The following is a 15,120-nucleotide window of genomic DNA, read 5'->3' on the forward strand; positions in this document are numbered from 1 at the left end:
GCAAAACAATATTTCATATAGCTACATTTTTATATAAATATGGTTTAATTTTAATTTGTAAATCCTTTTTTGCACTGCTTTTGGGATACAATATTTTATTTAATGTATTTTTTTATTTAAATTTAAATATGGTTATATTTTAATAACCTTTTTGGAATACTTTATTTTTAACTTAAATACAGTTATATTCATTTTTTTATGTAATGTGCTTATGTAAAATGCTTATTATACATTGTATACAATACAATATCTAATTTAATGTTGTTGTTTTGTATTTAAATACAGTTTTACTTTAAAAACCTTTTTACACTGCTTTTGCCAATATAATATTTTATCAAAGTTTTTAATTAAATACAGTGTTATATTAATTTTAAAGTTTATTCAAACTTTTTTTGCACTGCCTGTGTCAATACAAATGAACAGTTCTTGTTATGGCAATAAAACACACTAAACTGAAACTGAAACAAGTCCATAAAGTGCTGCGTTAAGGCTGCTAAAGTTTCCATCAGTGACTTTAAATTGCATTGCGGCCCAATTAAGTAAACCGTCCCGCCACAGCGAGGCTGAAGTGTCTCGTCTTCTCCTTAATGGACTGAACCGGGCAGGTTTCCTAATCTGGACCCACTTGAGCTTGTGCCAATAGCAGGGGAGGCAGGAGGGGCCTGTGCCTGATTGTACTGCCCCAAGGCATCCCTCCTAGAGAATATATATATCTGCCTCTCTCTCTTGTTCATCCATGTGTGTGTGTGTGTGTGTGTGTGCTCATGCATCTCTCTCCCCTCATAAAACACCGAACGCACATCAGCGGCCGCCTCTGGAACACAACATGACACAGACGCACAGCAGGTAAGTCAAGCCGTTATCTGCGGATAAAAGTTATGATGACATAAGTTAAGAGTTTTATGTGTACTACTGTACTTAGTGTGATTGTGACCGGTAACTGAAGCCATTCTGAAATGCAGCGTTGTGTACTTACTGAGATGAACTACTGAGATGACAATCAAATTGTCTTGATTCATTTTTTTTTAAAAGGAACTGTATGTGATGTTATTATGTGACATAATGTGAAAATATGTCATATATGATATGCTACTAAATGTGGAAATAGACATCAGGGATAGTTGTTGCGCGTGTTTTACAGTATCTCTATATAAGGTTTTGAGTAAAAAGTCCAATTACACAATCTAGGAGTGGTTTTGTGTGTTGGTTTCAAATGTAAAGTTCAAAACTATCTTTAAATTGAAAAATTGCGTAAATTTTATGTGCAAAAATAAAATTCCATAGTTCATTTTTGTAATATTTCTTGTGAACAACTGAGTATAATTAAATTACACTTGGAATACAAAGTCAGGTTCATCTGTGTTTCAAAAGTAAATTCTAAGCAAAAAGTTAGGGGTTTTATTTCATAAATGTTTGGTCGGGCCACATTGTCAGATTTATATGGGGGCATGTTGTCACACCTGTTTCAAATTTTGCAACTGCGTAGAATTAAGTACAATATTTGTTGACTTTATTCTGCTGTTTCAGTTATTTCATACTTGTCTTTCTGTTTAAATGTTGCTATAAAATCTAGGTTGTTTAATGGCAATATGTTCAATAGCAGCTTTTTATAAGCATGTATGCAACCATTCATAAAACAAAAAGATCCCCAGAAATATTTACTCGAGTTAATATTCAAACCCCCGGGCTCTTTGAAAGGATGCTATTCATAAAGACATATGAAATAAATAATAATCTGTATGACATCGTAAATAAATTCATGAAATTGGCCACCCTGGCCTTTAAAGAACAATACAGAATTTCTAAAATAATGCCTTGTTTTTAATTAATTGATCTGCATTTATTTTATTATCAAATAAAAATTTGAATTCATAATTAACAATATAAAAACTAATTATTGTAATCAGTCACATACTTGAGATAGAGTGATGAGAGATTGTCATTTAATATTAAATCTAGACTAATACTTAAATCAAATATGACAGAATCAAAGCTGAAATTAATTTTAGATACTCGTTTGTTTTACAGATTCTGCATAAAGAGTCAAATTGAGAAAACTTCAAGTGTCATGATCCAACTCATTCTGCTGAACCACTGTGGAGGTACAACACACACACACACACACACACACACAATTTCAACCTATTCAAACATGTTGTGCCTCACTATAATTCACACAAAGAGCGCCCAAAACAACGCTCTTATTTTAAATAAGAGCCACTTAAAACTTTCAAATATATTACATGCCAATATATCTTAAATACACAATTGGCATTTGAATCAATCCATGCGTTTCGTTTTTTATGTTGGCTGCTGCCCTGTGTTTGTGTGTGTTCTCACTTCTTGGACTGCACCACAGTATGTCAATGCTTTTAGCAAGCGTCCCTATTTAAACGAGACAATACATATTTAACACACAACGATCAGAGTGTGTCCATGCGAGTGTCATTGGCCAGCGTCCGACCGAACCCCGAGGGCCTTAAAACTGACACACACACACATGCACACCACAAAGAATGTCCCGCAGTGAGAACAACTCTAAAATAATTTTATTGATTAACGCTAACAGCAGCATTTGATGTCCAGTTAAAACCACAGAACGAGTTGAGCATAACTGCAATACAACCAACACACACACACACACACACACACTGTTCCTGTAAATGATCTATAACATGAAAAAGTCCCATAGATGCGCTGTTAAATACTGGCAGGATTTAAAGACAGACAGATTACAGCAGAAAGTTGCAGAAGTGATTTCATTATTTCTTTGAGTGCTGTAATACATGAAAGTTGAGTGAAATTCCTCGCCACTCGTCTTCTTTAAAGCTAAATCACTTCGGGCTCTCGTTGTCTCAACACCCCGAGATATACGAGCAACAAAACTCATGCCTCACAGCGGGACATTTCATCCTCCTCTTTATTTCCTGCCTGTAATGTGCTTCATTTTCTGATCTTTTCATTCTCTCTTTCCACCCGAAGGAAAATACCAGGAGCAAAAAATAAATAATCAAGAATAAAGAATATTTTTATCATAACAGAAAGGCATTTGAGAGATATCATAGCCTCTTGCGCTTCTCTTTTAATTACACCATTATTTAATTGCTTTCACCATCTCCTATTCTTAATGCTTTTATTAATAACAAAAATTATTAGTTAAATTACATCAGTGTAGTTGGTTCTTTCTGAAAGACTGTAGATGTAACAATTAAATGTTGCTAATTATATAGTTTTGAATTGTACTTTAGTATACTAAACTGCGATACAATTAATTGCAATAGTGTTATAGAGTGTTAATAGACTTCTGACTCTTAATTGTGAATGAAAATATTTAAAACATTTATATAAAAAATAGAAACATGTATTTTTTAATATATCTGAAAAGATGTATTTTATGCATATTTATCTAGATTTTAGATGTTCTATAAAACGTAATGTTAAAATAAGTACAATGGAATATAATAAAAATGTAAATATAATAAATGAATTAGATGTCAAGTTAATTTGTTCTATTTAACAAATTATCTTATATTTGAAAACCAATGATCAGATCTTATTTATGCATATTATGTGAAGTTACATCTTTTGAGACATGATAATAGATACTATGAAAAATAAAAATCATTCAGTAATGCTTTAGAATAATTTTTTTGAAGGGGATAAAACTCAAAGAATTACATTAATCCTGCATGTTGAATGCATCAAATAAGAGGAAATGTAATTCCCTTAGAACTTCTTTGACTGTAGAAGACAAAGAGAGTGTGAAACGAACACAAGCTCTGCAGGAATGAGGAGAAACAGAGACATGCAGTGTAACGCACGAGAGACAGATGATCAAGCTGGACAGACTGATAGAGAGAGAGAGAGAGAGAGAGAGAGTGGGCAAAAGAGCAGTCAATCTGCCTTGACCCACATTCTTCCGCTAACGATGCCTCGCGGGCCTGATGCCAATCTCTCATTAACACACACACACACACACACACACACACACACACACACACACACACACACGCGGGCAGCCTCGCGTCCCTCTGCCCTTTGTCAGGATGTGCCCATAGCTGACCTTCAGGGTCCTGCTGTAAATACTACACTGAACACAGGTGCAGCCCCCTCCAGAAACACACACACACACACACACCTCGCTGGTGCAACCCTGGATTTAATGAAAGGTGGCAGATAGAGGACTTTCGGCAGTTCTGAGAAACCAAAACGTCTTTCATCATCTCTTCTCTTTGTTAAAGTCTCTGTGTAATCAAAACTGTCTCTATTTACTTTCTTACAACACGTTCTGGGGCTTATTATGAACGATTCATCAATACACAAGCTTTCATCGAAATGTAAAAACTTCAGAAATGACTTTTCTGATGTCATCAAACCTTCTTATTTTTCAACCACCTGTCACACAGAGACACTTTTCAATGTCCAATCAATTCCTAATTAATAAACTCAAATCCTGTCCAAGTATCACATTACAAAAGTAAAATGGGTTGCAAACACTATAGTTTCACAATGACTTTAACTTACAATCTTTTACATCTGATTCTGGTCATTCAAATAAATATTTCATTTTCTACTGTTGTCTTTGTTTAATAATATTCTAAAATATCAAATATAATAATTTAAAATATTACTACATCATTAAAATATTTTGTTTACCTGTAAAAATAGTCAGAAATATACAATAATTTAGAATATTATTAAATTATTAAAGTAATAATATTTTGTTTTTATAATGATCTGAATAATTAAAAATAATTATTTAAAATATGATTAAATTATAATATTTGTTTTATAATATCCTAGATTATTAAATATAATAATTTAAAATATTTGAGTAATAATTAATTAAGTAATAAATATCTTATTATCAAAAAAGTTTAATCATATATTTTCTTGATTTTCTCAACAGCTGAAATCTGATGGCTGCGTTCCTGCGTCCCAGTCCTGACCAAACACAAGTTTACTGTTCACACCCAATTCATCCTACAAACACACACTCAATGTAAACCTGTCCTCAAACGCACACATAAACAAACACCCAAGCTCCTCAGAAATTTAGCTTTGAGAGAATCCAGTTTTCATATCTGGGACTGATTCGGATCGCGCCATGTCGAAGGACGACTGTAAGGTGGGCTGTAAACACAAGGAACGCAAGCCCAAAAAGCCTCACTACATCCCGCGACCGTGGGGCAAACCCTACAACTACAAATGCTTCCAGTGCCCGTTCACGTGCATGGAGAAATCCCATCTGTACAACCACATGAAGTACAGCCTGTGCAAAAACTCCCTGTCGTTGCTCATCGAGTCCGACTGGCCGTATAAGAAAGAGCAACTCCGGCTCCAGCAGGGAGGCGTCCGCTCCCGTAGCCCTGCCAAGGCTCACTCTGAACAGGCCTCGATGTCGGACGAGCCCTCGCATTCAGCGAGTCTGGAGGTCGATGAGGCTGAGAAAAGAGAAGCGGAAAGAGAAGCGGAGAAAGATGACGAAGCAATGGAGACAAGCGGCTCAGCGGTTATGAGTCCCGACCCGGCGGAAACGTGTTCCAGGGGAAGCAAACGATCAAAGCAAGAAGCCGAACTCGTGATGTCCGATGTGTTCTCGCTCGAGGAGCAGCTTTTACGAGCACGCTCAGTTGAGGTGGAGTCAAAACTGCGACATTATAGGCTGTCGAAAACGTGTCTGTCGGGATCGGCGGCGTTGCTTTCAGAACAATGGCGAATCCTTAGCAATCAGACTTCTGGAGCAAAGCCCAAATCAGACCCGGTGGCGTCTTCTTTGCCCTGTTACCCTCCACCGGCGTCAACAGGTCAACTTGAATGCCCCGACACAACGGGTTTCAATCTGTCTTTGCTTGGCGTTGGATATCCACTGGCTCCTGGACTCCTTTCATACCTAAACCCGGCACTTACGGCAGCGAGCACAAACGCACAAATGCCCTTCTTAGCATCAACCGCGCAGCTCGCACACGCGCAAAGACACTCAGAGCGTCCTTTAATACCTCCTCACCTGTATTATCCTTTCCTCTGCGAGCATACCTTTGGTGCAACACCCTCTTCTACGTCCTCCGAGACGAGTAAACTCATCAAACCACCCACCGTAAGCCTTCCTTCACCTTCGTATCCTCCGAAACTAAACCTATGGAAGGTCCCGGCCCTGCGGCCCAGCCAGACCTCACCCACAGCCTGGCCGTCTCCCACGTGCTCCTCGCCGGAGCCGAGCCACGTCGTAAAGGAGAGGATACCGAGGGAAGGGAAGGCAGGCTGGCATCAGAACGCTTCCTTCATCAGAGAGCAAAGTCTGAAGAGATCAGCAGCATCATTGGACTCCCATGGTGCACCTGGAGAGAAGAAACCTGCAGTTGAGTTTGCCCTCGACTCTCTGAAGAACACTCACAAATCTACATCCATCGCCTCCCTGGTGTCCAGCAGGATGTCTATACACAACAGGTAAGAACCTAAAAATGATAAGACTTAAGGCCTATGAAGCCTGTTGTGTATTAATAAAAATAAGCAAACACAACTTTCATTAATAAAGCACTTTCAAAACCATTAGAACGGACCAAAGTGCTTCCCATAAATAGTAAATAACTAAAATACAGAGAAACATAAAATAATTTCAAAACATGACACCAAGAAAAACATACAACCAATCACTCACAGTTCTCAGACCTGATCAAACGGCAAAAGCTTAAAGGGTTAGTTCACCCAAAAATGAAAATTCTGTCAGCACTTACTCACCCTCATGTTTTTTCATCCTTCGTTCATCTTCAGAACACGAATTAAGATATTTTTGATTAAATCTGAGAGCTGGATCACTCCTCCATAGGCTTCTAAGGGATTGACACTTGCCAGCCCCGAAAAGTTATTGAAGACATCGTTAAAATAGTCCAAGTGACTACAGTGGCTCAATCTTAAGTTTATCAAGCGACGAGAATACTTTTTGTGCGCAAAAACAAACAAAAATAACGACTTTATTTCAACTATTAATTTCCTTCTCTGTTGGCCTCGAGTCAGTTATCGTTGTGTGATTGTAGTTGATTACGTACAACAACAGAAGGGCTGAGCTTTTACACTAGTGAACTGACTCGAGGCCCACATAGAAGGAAATTAATAGTTGAAATAAAGTCGTTATTTTTGTTTTTTTGCGCACAAAAAGTAAGACGACTGTAAGGACGTATTGTATCTGTATATATGGACTGTATTCTTGGACTATTTTAACAATGTTTTTAATACATTTTCGGGGAACAAGTGTCAATCCCTTAAGACGCCTATGGAGGAGTGATCCAGCTCTCAGATTTAATCAAAAATATCTTAATTCGGGTTCCGAGGTTGAACGAAGGTCTTACGGGGTTGAACAACATGAGGGAGAGTAAATACTGACAGAATTTTCATTTTTGGGTGAACTATCCATTTAAAATAAGCTAAAAAGAGGATTTTAAAGATAATAGCAGCACATTCTAAAGTGCATGTAAATAAAGATAATTATACACACAGATGCATTACATCTGGCATGAGGATTCCTTCTGTCTATGCATTACACGCTCAGGACAGCCTTGATGAATGCTATCTCAATTCAATTAAACTTTTTCCACAGCCCCCGCAGTGACGTGTCGTCGCCGCTGCACATGTCTGAGCATCTGGAGGCGAGACAGAGAGGAATGGACCCGGCAGCTGCTCTCCTGCAGGATTTCTCCACATTACTCCAGCAGTACCAGAACACAGAGCAGCGCGTCACAGCGCTGCCCGAGCAGTGCCACCTGTGGGCTCACCTGGGAAAGATCCGCTCCGAGCTGTCGCACATCCAACAGGCGCTCGAGCGCACGGCGCGCACCAGCGAAGGCCCGCTCGATCTATCCTTCAAAAAGAAAACGGCTGGAATCACAAACAGAGGCGTTTTAGGAGAAACCAAAGACACAGGAGATGAAAACTGCTCAGAGAGCGAGGAAGAAGAGGAGGAGGACGAGGAAGATAAAGAGGAGAGAGACACGGAGGAACGAGGAAGCCGTTTTAAAGAAAGGCAGAAGTGCTCTCTGGAAGCGCTGATGAAGCTGAACCCCTTGGTGAAGACTGAGGTGCTGTCCGACGGCGGGATGGCCATCCGGGCCGAGGCGGCTGAAGCTCTGTGGCACAGCAGAACCACCAAGTGTGAAGCCGACTCAAGTGTCCTTCTCTGCTCCAAAACACCCAACAGACCTCCGTCCATTCAACATCTGGACACGCTGTGTCCAACCAGCCCCTTAACAGCCAGCGACACGATGGTGTAGCGAACATCGACAGGGAGAACGCTGAAGAATAATCATGAACATCATTTACATGTGTTTGGAAACAATTCACTGACACTTCATGTTTCTTATGATCGTATAACTATTTGAATCTAAAGGCTTCAATTGTGAAGCCTTTAGCATTCAAACGTTTGGGGTCTGTGAGATATTTTTGTTGTTGTTGTTTTTGAAAGAAATTAATACTTTTATTCAGCAAGGATGCATTAAATTGATCAAAAATGACTATTACAAATAAATGCTCTTTTGAACTTTCTATTAATCAAAGAATCCTGAAAAAAATGTGTCACAGTTTCCTCAAAAATTGTTTTCAACATTGATAATAATCATAAATGTTTCTTGAGCAGCAAATCATCATATTATGCTGATTTCTGAAGGATCATGTGACACTGAAGACTGGAATAATGATGCTGAAAATACAGCTTTGATCACTGGAATAAATTAAAGTTTAAAATATATTACAATAGAAAAGTTATTTTAAATTGTAACAATATTTTATCATTTTTACTGTATTTTTGATCAAATAAATGCAGCCTTAGTGAGCAGAAGAGACTCAAAAAAATCTGACCAACTCCAAACTTTTGAACAGTAGTGTATATAAGTACACTGTAAGATTAGCATGCTATATAAAACGCTATACCATATACAAAATAAAGGTAGAAATGACTATGAAATAGTCTGATATGAAATATCAAGTAAAGCGAAGACAAAATCAAGCACCTTATGCCAAAAAGAGCTGATGGAGAAGGACAAAGTACACGCACTGAAATTAAAATCATTGTGCCGAGTAAGTCTTGCTACAGGACAAAAATGATTAAGGGTCAAGGAACTACAACTGTATTTATTTAATGTATTTGTTTGTAATTTATTATTTCTTTATTTTTTTACATATTTGGCACATTTATTATTTATTTATTTATTTCGCATTTTATTACTCAGTTCTGCCATTTTTTATTTTTTTAAGACTTCTTGTCGTCTGTAAATAATCAACATTTTAAATAAGATAATCTAAAGAGATGATTGTTTCACAGTCACACAATCAAATTAAAGGACGATACTGCAAATCTCACATTAACGTTTCATCATTGTGCATTACGTGTTCATTTAAGATGCTTACAAATCTGTACATAAAACATCCTGCAATAAATATTTCAAATTATTTTAGTGCTTGTGTGAATTCTCTGCGTTGTAAGAGAGCGATGGAGGAAAAGATGTAGTTGAGTTGCGGTAAACAGTATGACTGCCTGACACGCAGAATAAATAGTGATGGACAGAATATGTGAAAGAGGTTAATGTTTGGGTTAGGAAGGTACTGGATGTGGGGTAAAGTGGTTTGAGCTAATGCGTGGTGATACGGTGCTCACAGGTCTACAGTATCGGTCGTGATGTGTTGCTCTGCTGTGGTAAAGGTGAACTCTGACCGTGAGCCGTACCTGAGCAGAAGCTCCTCCTCTCTGAAAGGTCAAAGCTTCAGGGACGAGCATCACACACTCGACACGACCCTCACACACTCGACACGACCCTCACACACTCGACACGACCCTCTTGCCCGCTTTCAACACATGCACCTGAAAGGTCACCTGCCACAAACACAAGTGTCAACATGCAGCTGCGCACCACAGAGACGTGAAACACAGATGCCATCCATGATTATTATTATGAATCTGGCATCAGAGAAGATTTTTTTTATTTTTAAAAAGTCAGTGCAGATTAATGTCTCAATTATGTTTAACTTTAGAACAACTTCTACCCACAGCAAATGTAAAAGAACTAAAACTGATTCGACATTTGCCAAGACAAATGGTTAAAAACATTTAAAATGGAAGCATAATGCAACACACTTTGAACTGGCTTTAAAAAATGTATCTAAAAAAAGAATAAATTATAGTAAATTAATAAATAACTGTTCATTGCTCTCTTTGTGGTTTTAAATTGATAAAAACAAACCTAATTAGATTATTATTACTAAAAAATATATATTCTCTAAAATTCTCTATGAATATAACTTACAATGAATCGTCATCCAATTAAAAAAACTACAGAGAACAATATAATCTGGTATAAAATGACCTTTTATAGTAAAGAGTAATGCTGAGGCATCTTCTTCATTAAATAAAGCCGAAAATATAGATAAAATATAGAAATAAATAAGATATATAGCCAACAGCAATACATTTGCTGAATATTTAACGTGCAAAATACAAGTAAAAAGTGGTACAACAATTTTTTTAACCTAATGTTTTTCCCCTTTGTTTTTTAGGGTATTGTTTAGTAGTGATGAATAATAATAATTAGTCTGTACAACCTACCTGAGGTAAATATTCATATAATCTTACTTACCGGATGCAGGTTGTGAACATGTAAAGCTCAATCGCGCCCTCTAGTGCACATGAAGTGAAGCGGTCCAGCATTAGCCAAAACTCAAATAACCCGTCTCAAATGTATTTTATAAAAGTAGTGTCACATATGAAACGGTTTAATTATACGCTACAACAGTATCTATAACTTTAAATATCTATACAATCCTCTGCGTGACTCGATGCAACAGTACATTTCTAAAATGTTCCAAGTTTCCAATATCACATATCAATCGCGTTTCGTAGAGTGAATATAGCATTAATTTGTACCCACACAAGATGACAACCATTAGAAGTACATTTCTGACACTTACAGGTTCAGGTCTTCGATATTATTGGGTGTTTAACGCATTGTTTGTGTCGTTTATTTTTCGGTCACCTGGTTATTCCACCACCGTGCTGTAGGGGGCGCTGCAGATATTTACCTGCGCTCACCCATAGCACAGCCCGGCCTCGTTACGGGGGATTTTAAAAAATCTCTTAAAATACACTTTTCACACTCTCAATAGTTTACTTAATTTGTCTACTAACTTTAAACATTCACCATAGGTGAATTGTGTCGTTTTTGTCAAATTTTACAAAGAACATTTCCACCACATGATCTAAATGATGTATTGTGTTGAATACGTTCTGAGATTATAGAATATTAAACAAAAATACTCCGTCTTGCTACTACTAATTACTAGTTATGACTTAAACTATTTATGTATCTAAATAGCCTAATTATAAATAAAATTACCACACGTTTAGCAAAACTTCATATAATTACAGTTTGATTGGAAATAATGCTCAATAAAAATAGGCTAGTGATAGGCCTATTTACAGTATAATGCTACTGTATAAGTTGTATAAGCAGCACTGTTGTCATCATGGTGCGCAAATAACTCGATTCAAACTGTAAATTGTTTACTTACATAGTGTTGTTTGATGATTGATGCCATCTAAAGAAAGTAGCCTATTAATCAATTAGTTTGAAAAGTAGCAAAAAATATAAAGGCATAATAGAAAAATGAATTCCCAAGACTGTTTAAATTAGTCTTTTAAACCTGTTTAAATGAAGGGAGTAAACAAGAAAAAAAAAAGCCTAGGGCGTACGAGATAAACCATACAAGAAGTATGTAAATAGCAATGTAAAAACCATAACCTAAATCTCCAAGCCTTCAGTCCTTTGAAAATACTTGGGAAAAGTGGAGTTTTCTGAATGATGTATTCACATTTTACTTTAAGAAAATAAACTTAATAGATGGCATTTTTACAAGCACATCTCTATAGATCACATTAGGATTCTGTGCACAAAACAATTATCATGTGTGTCCAGTTCAGCAGCAGGATTAAGACTCTGATCCCATGAGCAAACACACACATAAACAGACACACACAGTTGTTCAGATCTGCACAGCTGTGATGTTCAATCCCCGGCAAATCCCCAAAACACCAAGGCCTCAACTCCAGATTTTCAGCATCAAGTAAAAGTACTGACACATAGACCTTCATGACATCACCATGATGGATATTCACACACATTACATCTCAACTAAATCCTCTCAACACTTGGCAAGCTGTTGTTTAGGTAATTGACACATTGGAACTAAAACTAAAAAATATTAAAAATCATTTTCTGCAATTGAAATAGGCTAAATATACATTTTAGATGAAAAACGTAAATGAAAATTAGAACTAACTGGCAACTAACTGAAATAACTTTTGAACAAGCTGAACCTACAGACATATTTAAGGAAAACTAATAAAAAAAAATAACAAAAGCTCATAATATTTCAAAATCTTCAAACTAGCAAAATCTGAATATTATGCATACCTGCAAAAATTAATGTTAAAGTACACAAATATACTTTGTGTTTAATTTTATTAAGCAATATCTTTGCTGCAGACCTTCGATGGTCCAATTCAACCATACAAATAAGCAAAAGTGTCTTTAGTTAAACCACATTTGTGTTTAATTTTTTTATTGTTTTATTGCTGAAGAGTGCTGAATATCTTGAAAGGTTACTGTACTCTATTGTACACATCTGAACTTGCATTTCCTGTTGTTATTAAAAAACAAAGCAAGCAAAGCCCAGGAGAGGAAAAAGCAACACAAAAGTAATTTAACAGATTATTTTCCATACAAAATTACTAAGTAACACAATTAGTTACTTTTTTAGGGAGCATACATAGCAAAATATTGTAACGCATTACATTTAAACTTTCCCCAACCCTGCCCCAAAGTATAGCTAAGTGAAACCACACACAATAACCTGCCCAGCCCTGCCGTATTCATACTTTTGAACTTTTGCACACAGACTGTTTCCTTGAAAACTGGAGGAAGGAAAGAGAAAAGTCTGTTTCTGTTCGTTTGGCACAGTTTCAGGTAATCCTGCTAATCTCAACAAGAGCTGCCACTTCACTGAGCAGGACACACAAAAGCCTGCAATGTCCTACAATTACTCTGTGTGTGTGTGTGTGTGTGTGTGTGTGTGTGTGTGTGTGTGTGTGTGTGTGTGTGTGTGTGTGTGTGTGTGTGTGTGTGTGTGTGTGTGTGTGTGTGTGTGTGTGTGTGTGTGTGTGTGTGTGTGTGTGTGTGTGTGTGTGTGCGTGCGTGCGTGCGTGCGTGTGCGTGCGTGCGTGTGCGTGCGTGTGTGCGTGCGTGCGTGCGTGCGTTTGTGTTTGTGTGTGCGTGCGTGCGTGCGTGCGTTTGTGTGTGCGTGCGTGCGTGCGTGCGTTTGTGTGTGTGTGTGTGTGTGTGTGTGTGTGTGTGTGTGTGTGTGTGTGTGTGTGTGTGTGTGTGTGTGTTTTGGCAGCCTGACAGAATTTGACGAACGGCTCATTCATTGACGCTCATTCATAAGTATCAGAGTGTTTCATCAAATCGAAGTGTTAATTCATTTCAATCTCCATTGACTGAAGGACGGTGTGTTAAAATGCATCCAGCTCTCAGTCATGTGTGTTTTTGTGAGCGTTCTGGCATGAGTTTTTCCTTCCTGTACTAGCGAGGGGTCACTTTTGCCCTCAGCTGTGGAGTCAAAGGTCACACACACCCTCTAATTAATGTTTCCTGTTTAAGGAGGAGTATAAAAACTCCCTGCCCTGGGGAGACGCTTTCAGTCACACTACTCAGCGCTCACGTTGTTTATCAGTGAAGCTTGCTAAGACAAGCATACCTTTAATTAGTGCTCACATTTAGGGACTATTAGGGACTGATCCAACTAAACCTTTACAGAATATATTTTTTTGTTTTGCTTTTAACATAAAATAAACATAAAAATTTGGGTAACACTTTATTTCGATAGTCCACTTTAGACATTCAACTAACTATAAGTAACTTTGCAGCTACATGTCAACTAACTGTCATTAGAGTATTAGTAGACTGTCTGCTTAATATCTGCTTACACTTTATTGTGATGCTTCTACAACAGATTTTCTACTGACTATAAGTAACTTAGCAACTACAAGTCAACTTGTTCTCCTAACCCGAACCCTAACACCTAACAGTCTACTGACAGTCTACTGTCTACTAATACTCTAATGACAGTTAGTTGACATGTAGTTGAAAAGTTACTTAGTTAGTAGAATGTCTAAAGTGACTATCGAAATAAAGTGTAACCAAAATTTGTTTTTGAATGCATAATAAAATGTTTTTTGCACAAACATGCATGCAATCATATAATTAGAACAATATTAGAATTTTAATCATACTGTGCAAGTATAATTATACCTCACACACACATAAACACAGCCACAAAGATAACAGGATTAATTCACAATAATGAGGGAAGGGAATTCCCTCTAAAACACAACCCCACCCCCAACACACTAACACACACACACACAGAGAGAGAGAGAGAGAGAGAGAGAGAGAGAGAGAGAGAGAGAGAGAGAGAGAGAGAGAGAGAGAGAGAGAGAGAGAGAGAGAGAGAGAGAGAGAGAGAGAGAGAGAGAGAGAGAGAGAGAGAGAGAGAGAGAGAGAGAGAGAGAGAGAGAGAGTTGGATAAAATTAAATGACAGTCTTAAACTCAAAGGTTCCAATTAGAACCATCTATAGATGTTTCAGATTCTGATGTCACTTTCCAGTTCCTTAAGGAATCTTTTATTCTCTGGTTCTTGAGAAAAAATCTACTTTTAGTGATTTAAAGAAACCAGAAACAAAGACACTGACCTGAAGAACCTGAATAACAAAAGAACTCAACACAATTGTGAATATATTGTGAAAGTAACAATTAATCAGCAGCCAGATGTAACAAACCCCTTCCTTTAATACACTTAGTCACAATACACGATATAAGGATTCCTCAACTTAGGGGGTTTGATGCATCGCACAGAACAACACCTGAAATAATGGGTAACTCAATTTCTAAAGCTAAAGCTTGGGAACCAATAAGAACATTCACAAGTGTCAAGACTTTTTCAATATATAAGACAAGTGACGTTTTAAAGTTAAAACACAGTTTAAATAAGTAGTTGATATATCTATATATACAGTATATATA

At 37.2% G+C, this 15,120-nt stretch overlaps 1 protein-coding gene across 1 annotated transcript; it reads left to right on the plus strand.

Moving 5' to 3' along the window:
• Window positions 1-783: 783 nt before the first annotated feature.
• prr35 (proline rich 35) lies at window positions 784-9,411 on the plus strand. The gene is made up of 4 exons (XM_077219342.1): window positions 784-846; window positions 2,029-2,102; window positions 4,910-6,447; window positions 7,595-9,411. Exons 3-4 carry the CDS (start codon window positions 5,108-5,110, stop codon window positions 8,262-8,264), a joined length of 2,010 nt encoding a protein of 669 aa, XP_077075457.1. The 5' UTR covers window positions 784-846; window positions 2,029-2,102; window positions 4,910-5,107; the 3' UTR covers window positions 8,265-9,411.
• The last annotated feature ends 5,709 nt before the right edge of the window (window positions 9,412-15,120 follow it).

Source organism: Siphateles boraxobius, unplaced genomic scaffold (genome assembly GCF_051911475.1).
Source record: "Siphateles boraxobius isolate OS27281-9 unplaced genomic scaffold, OSU_SipBor_1 12, whole genome shotgun sequence".
Classification (NCBI taxonomy): Eukaryota; Metazoa; Chordata; class Actinopteri; order Cypriniformes; family Leuciscidae; genus Siphateles; species Siphateles boraxobius.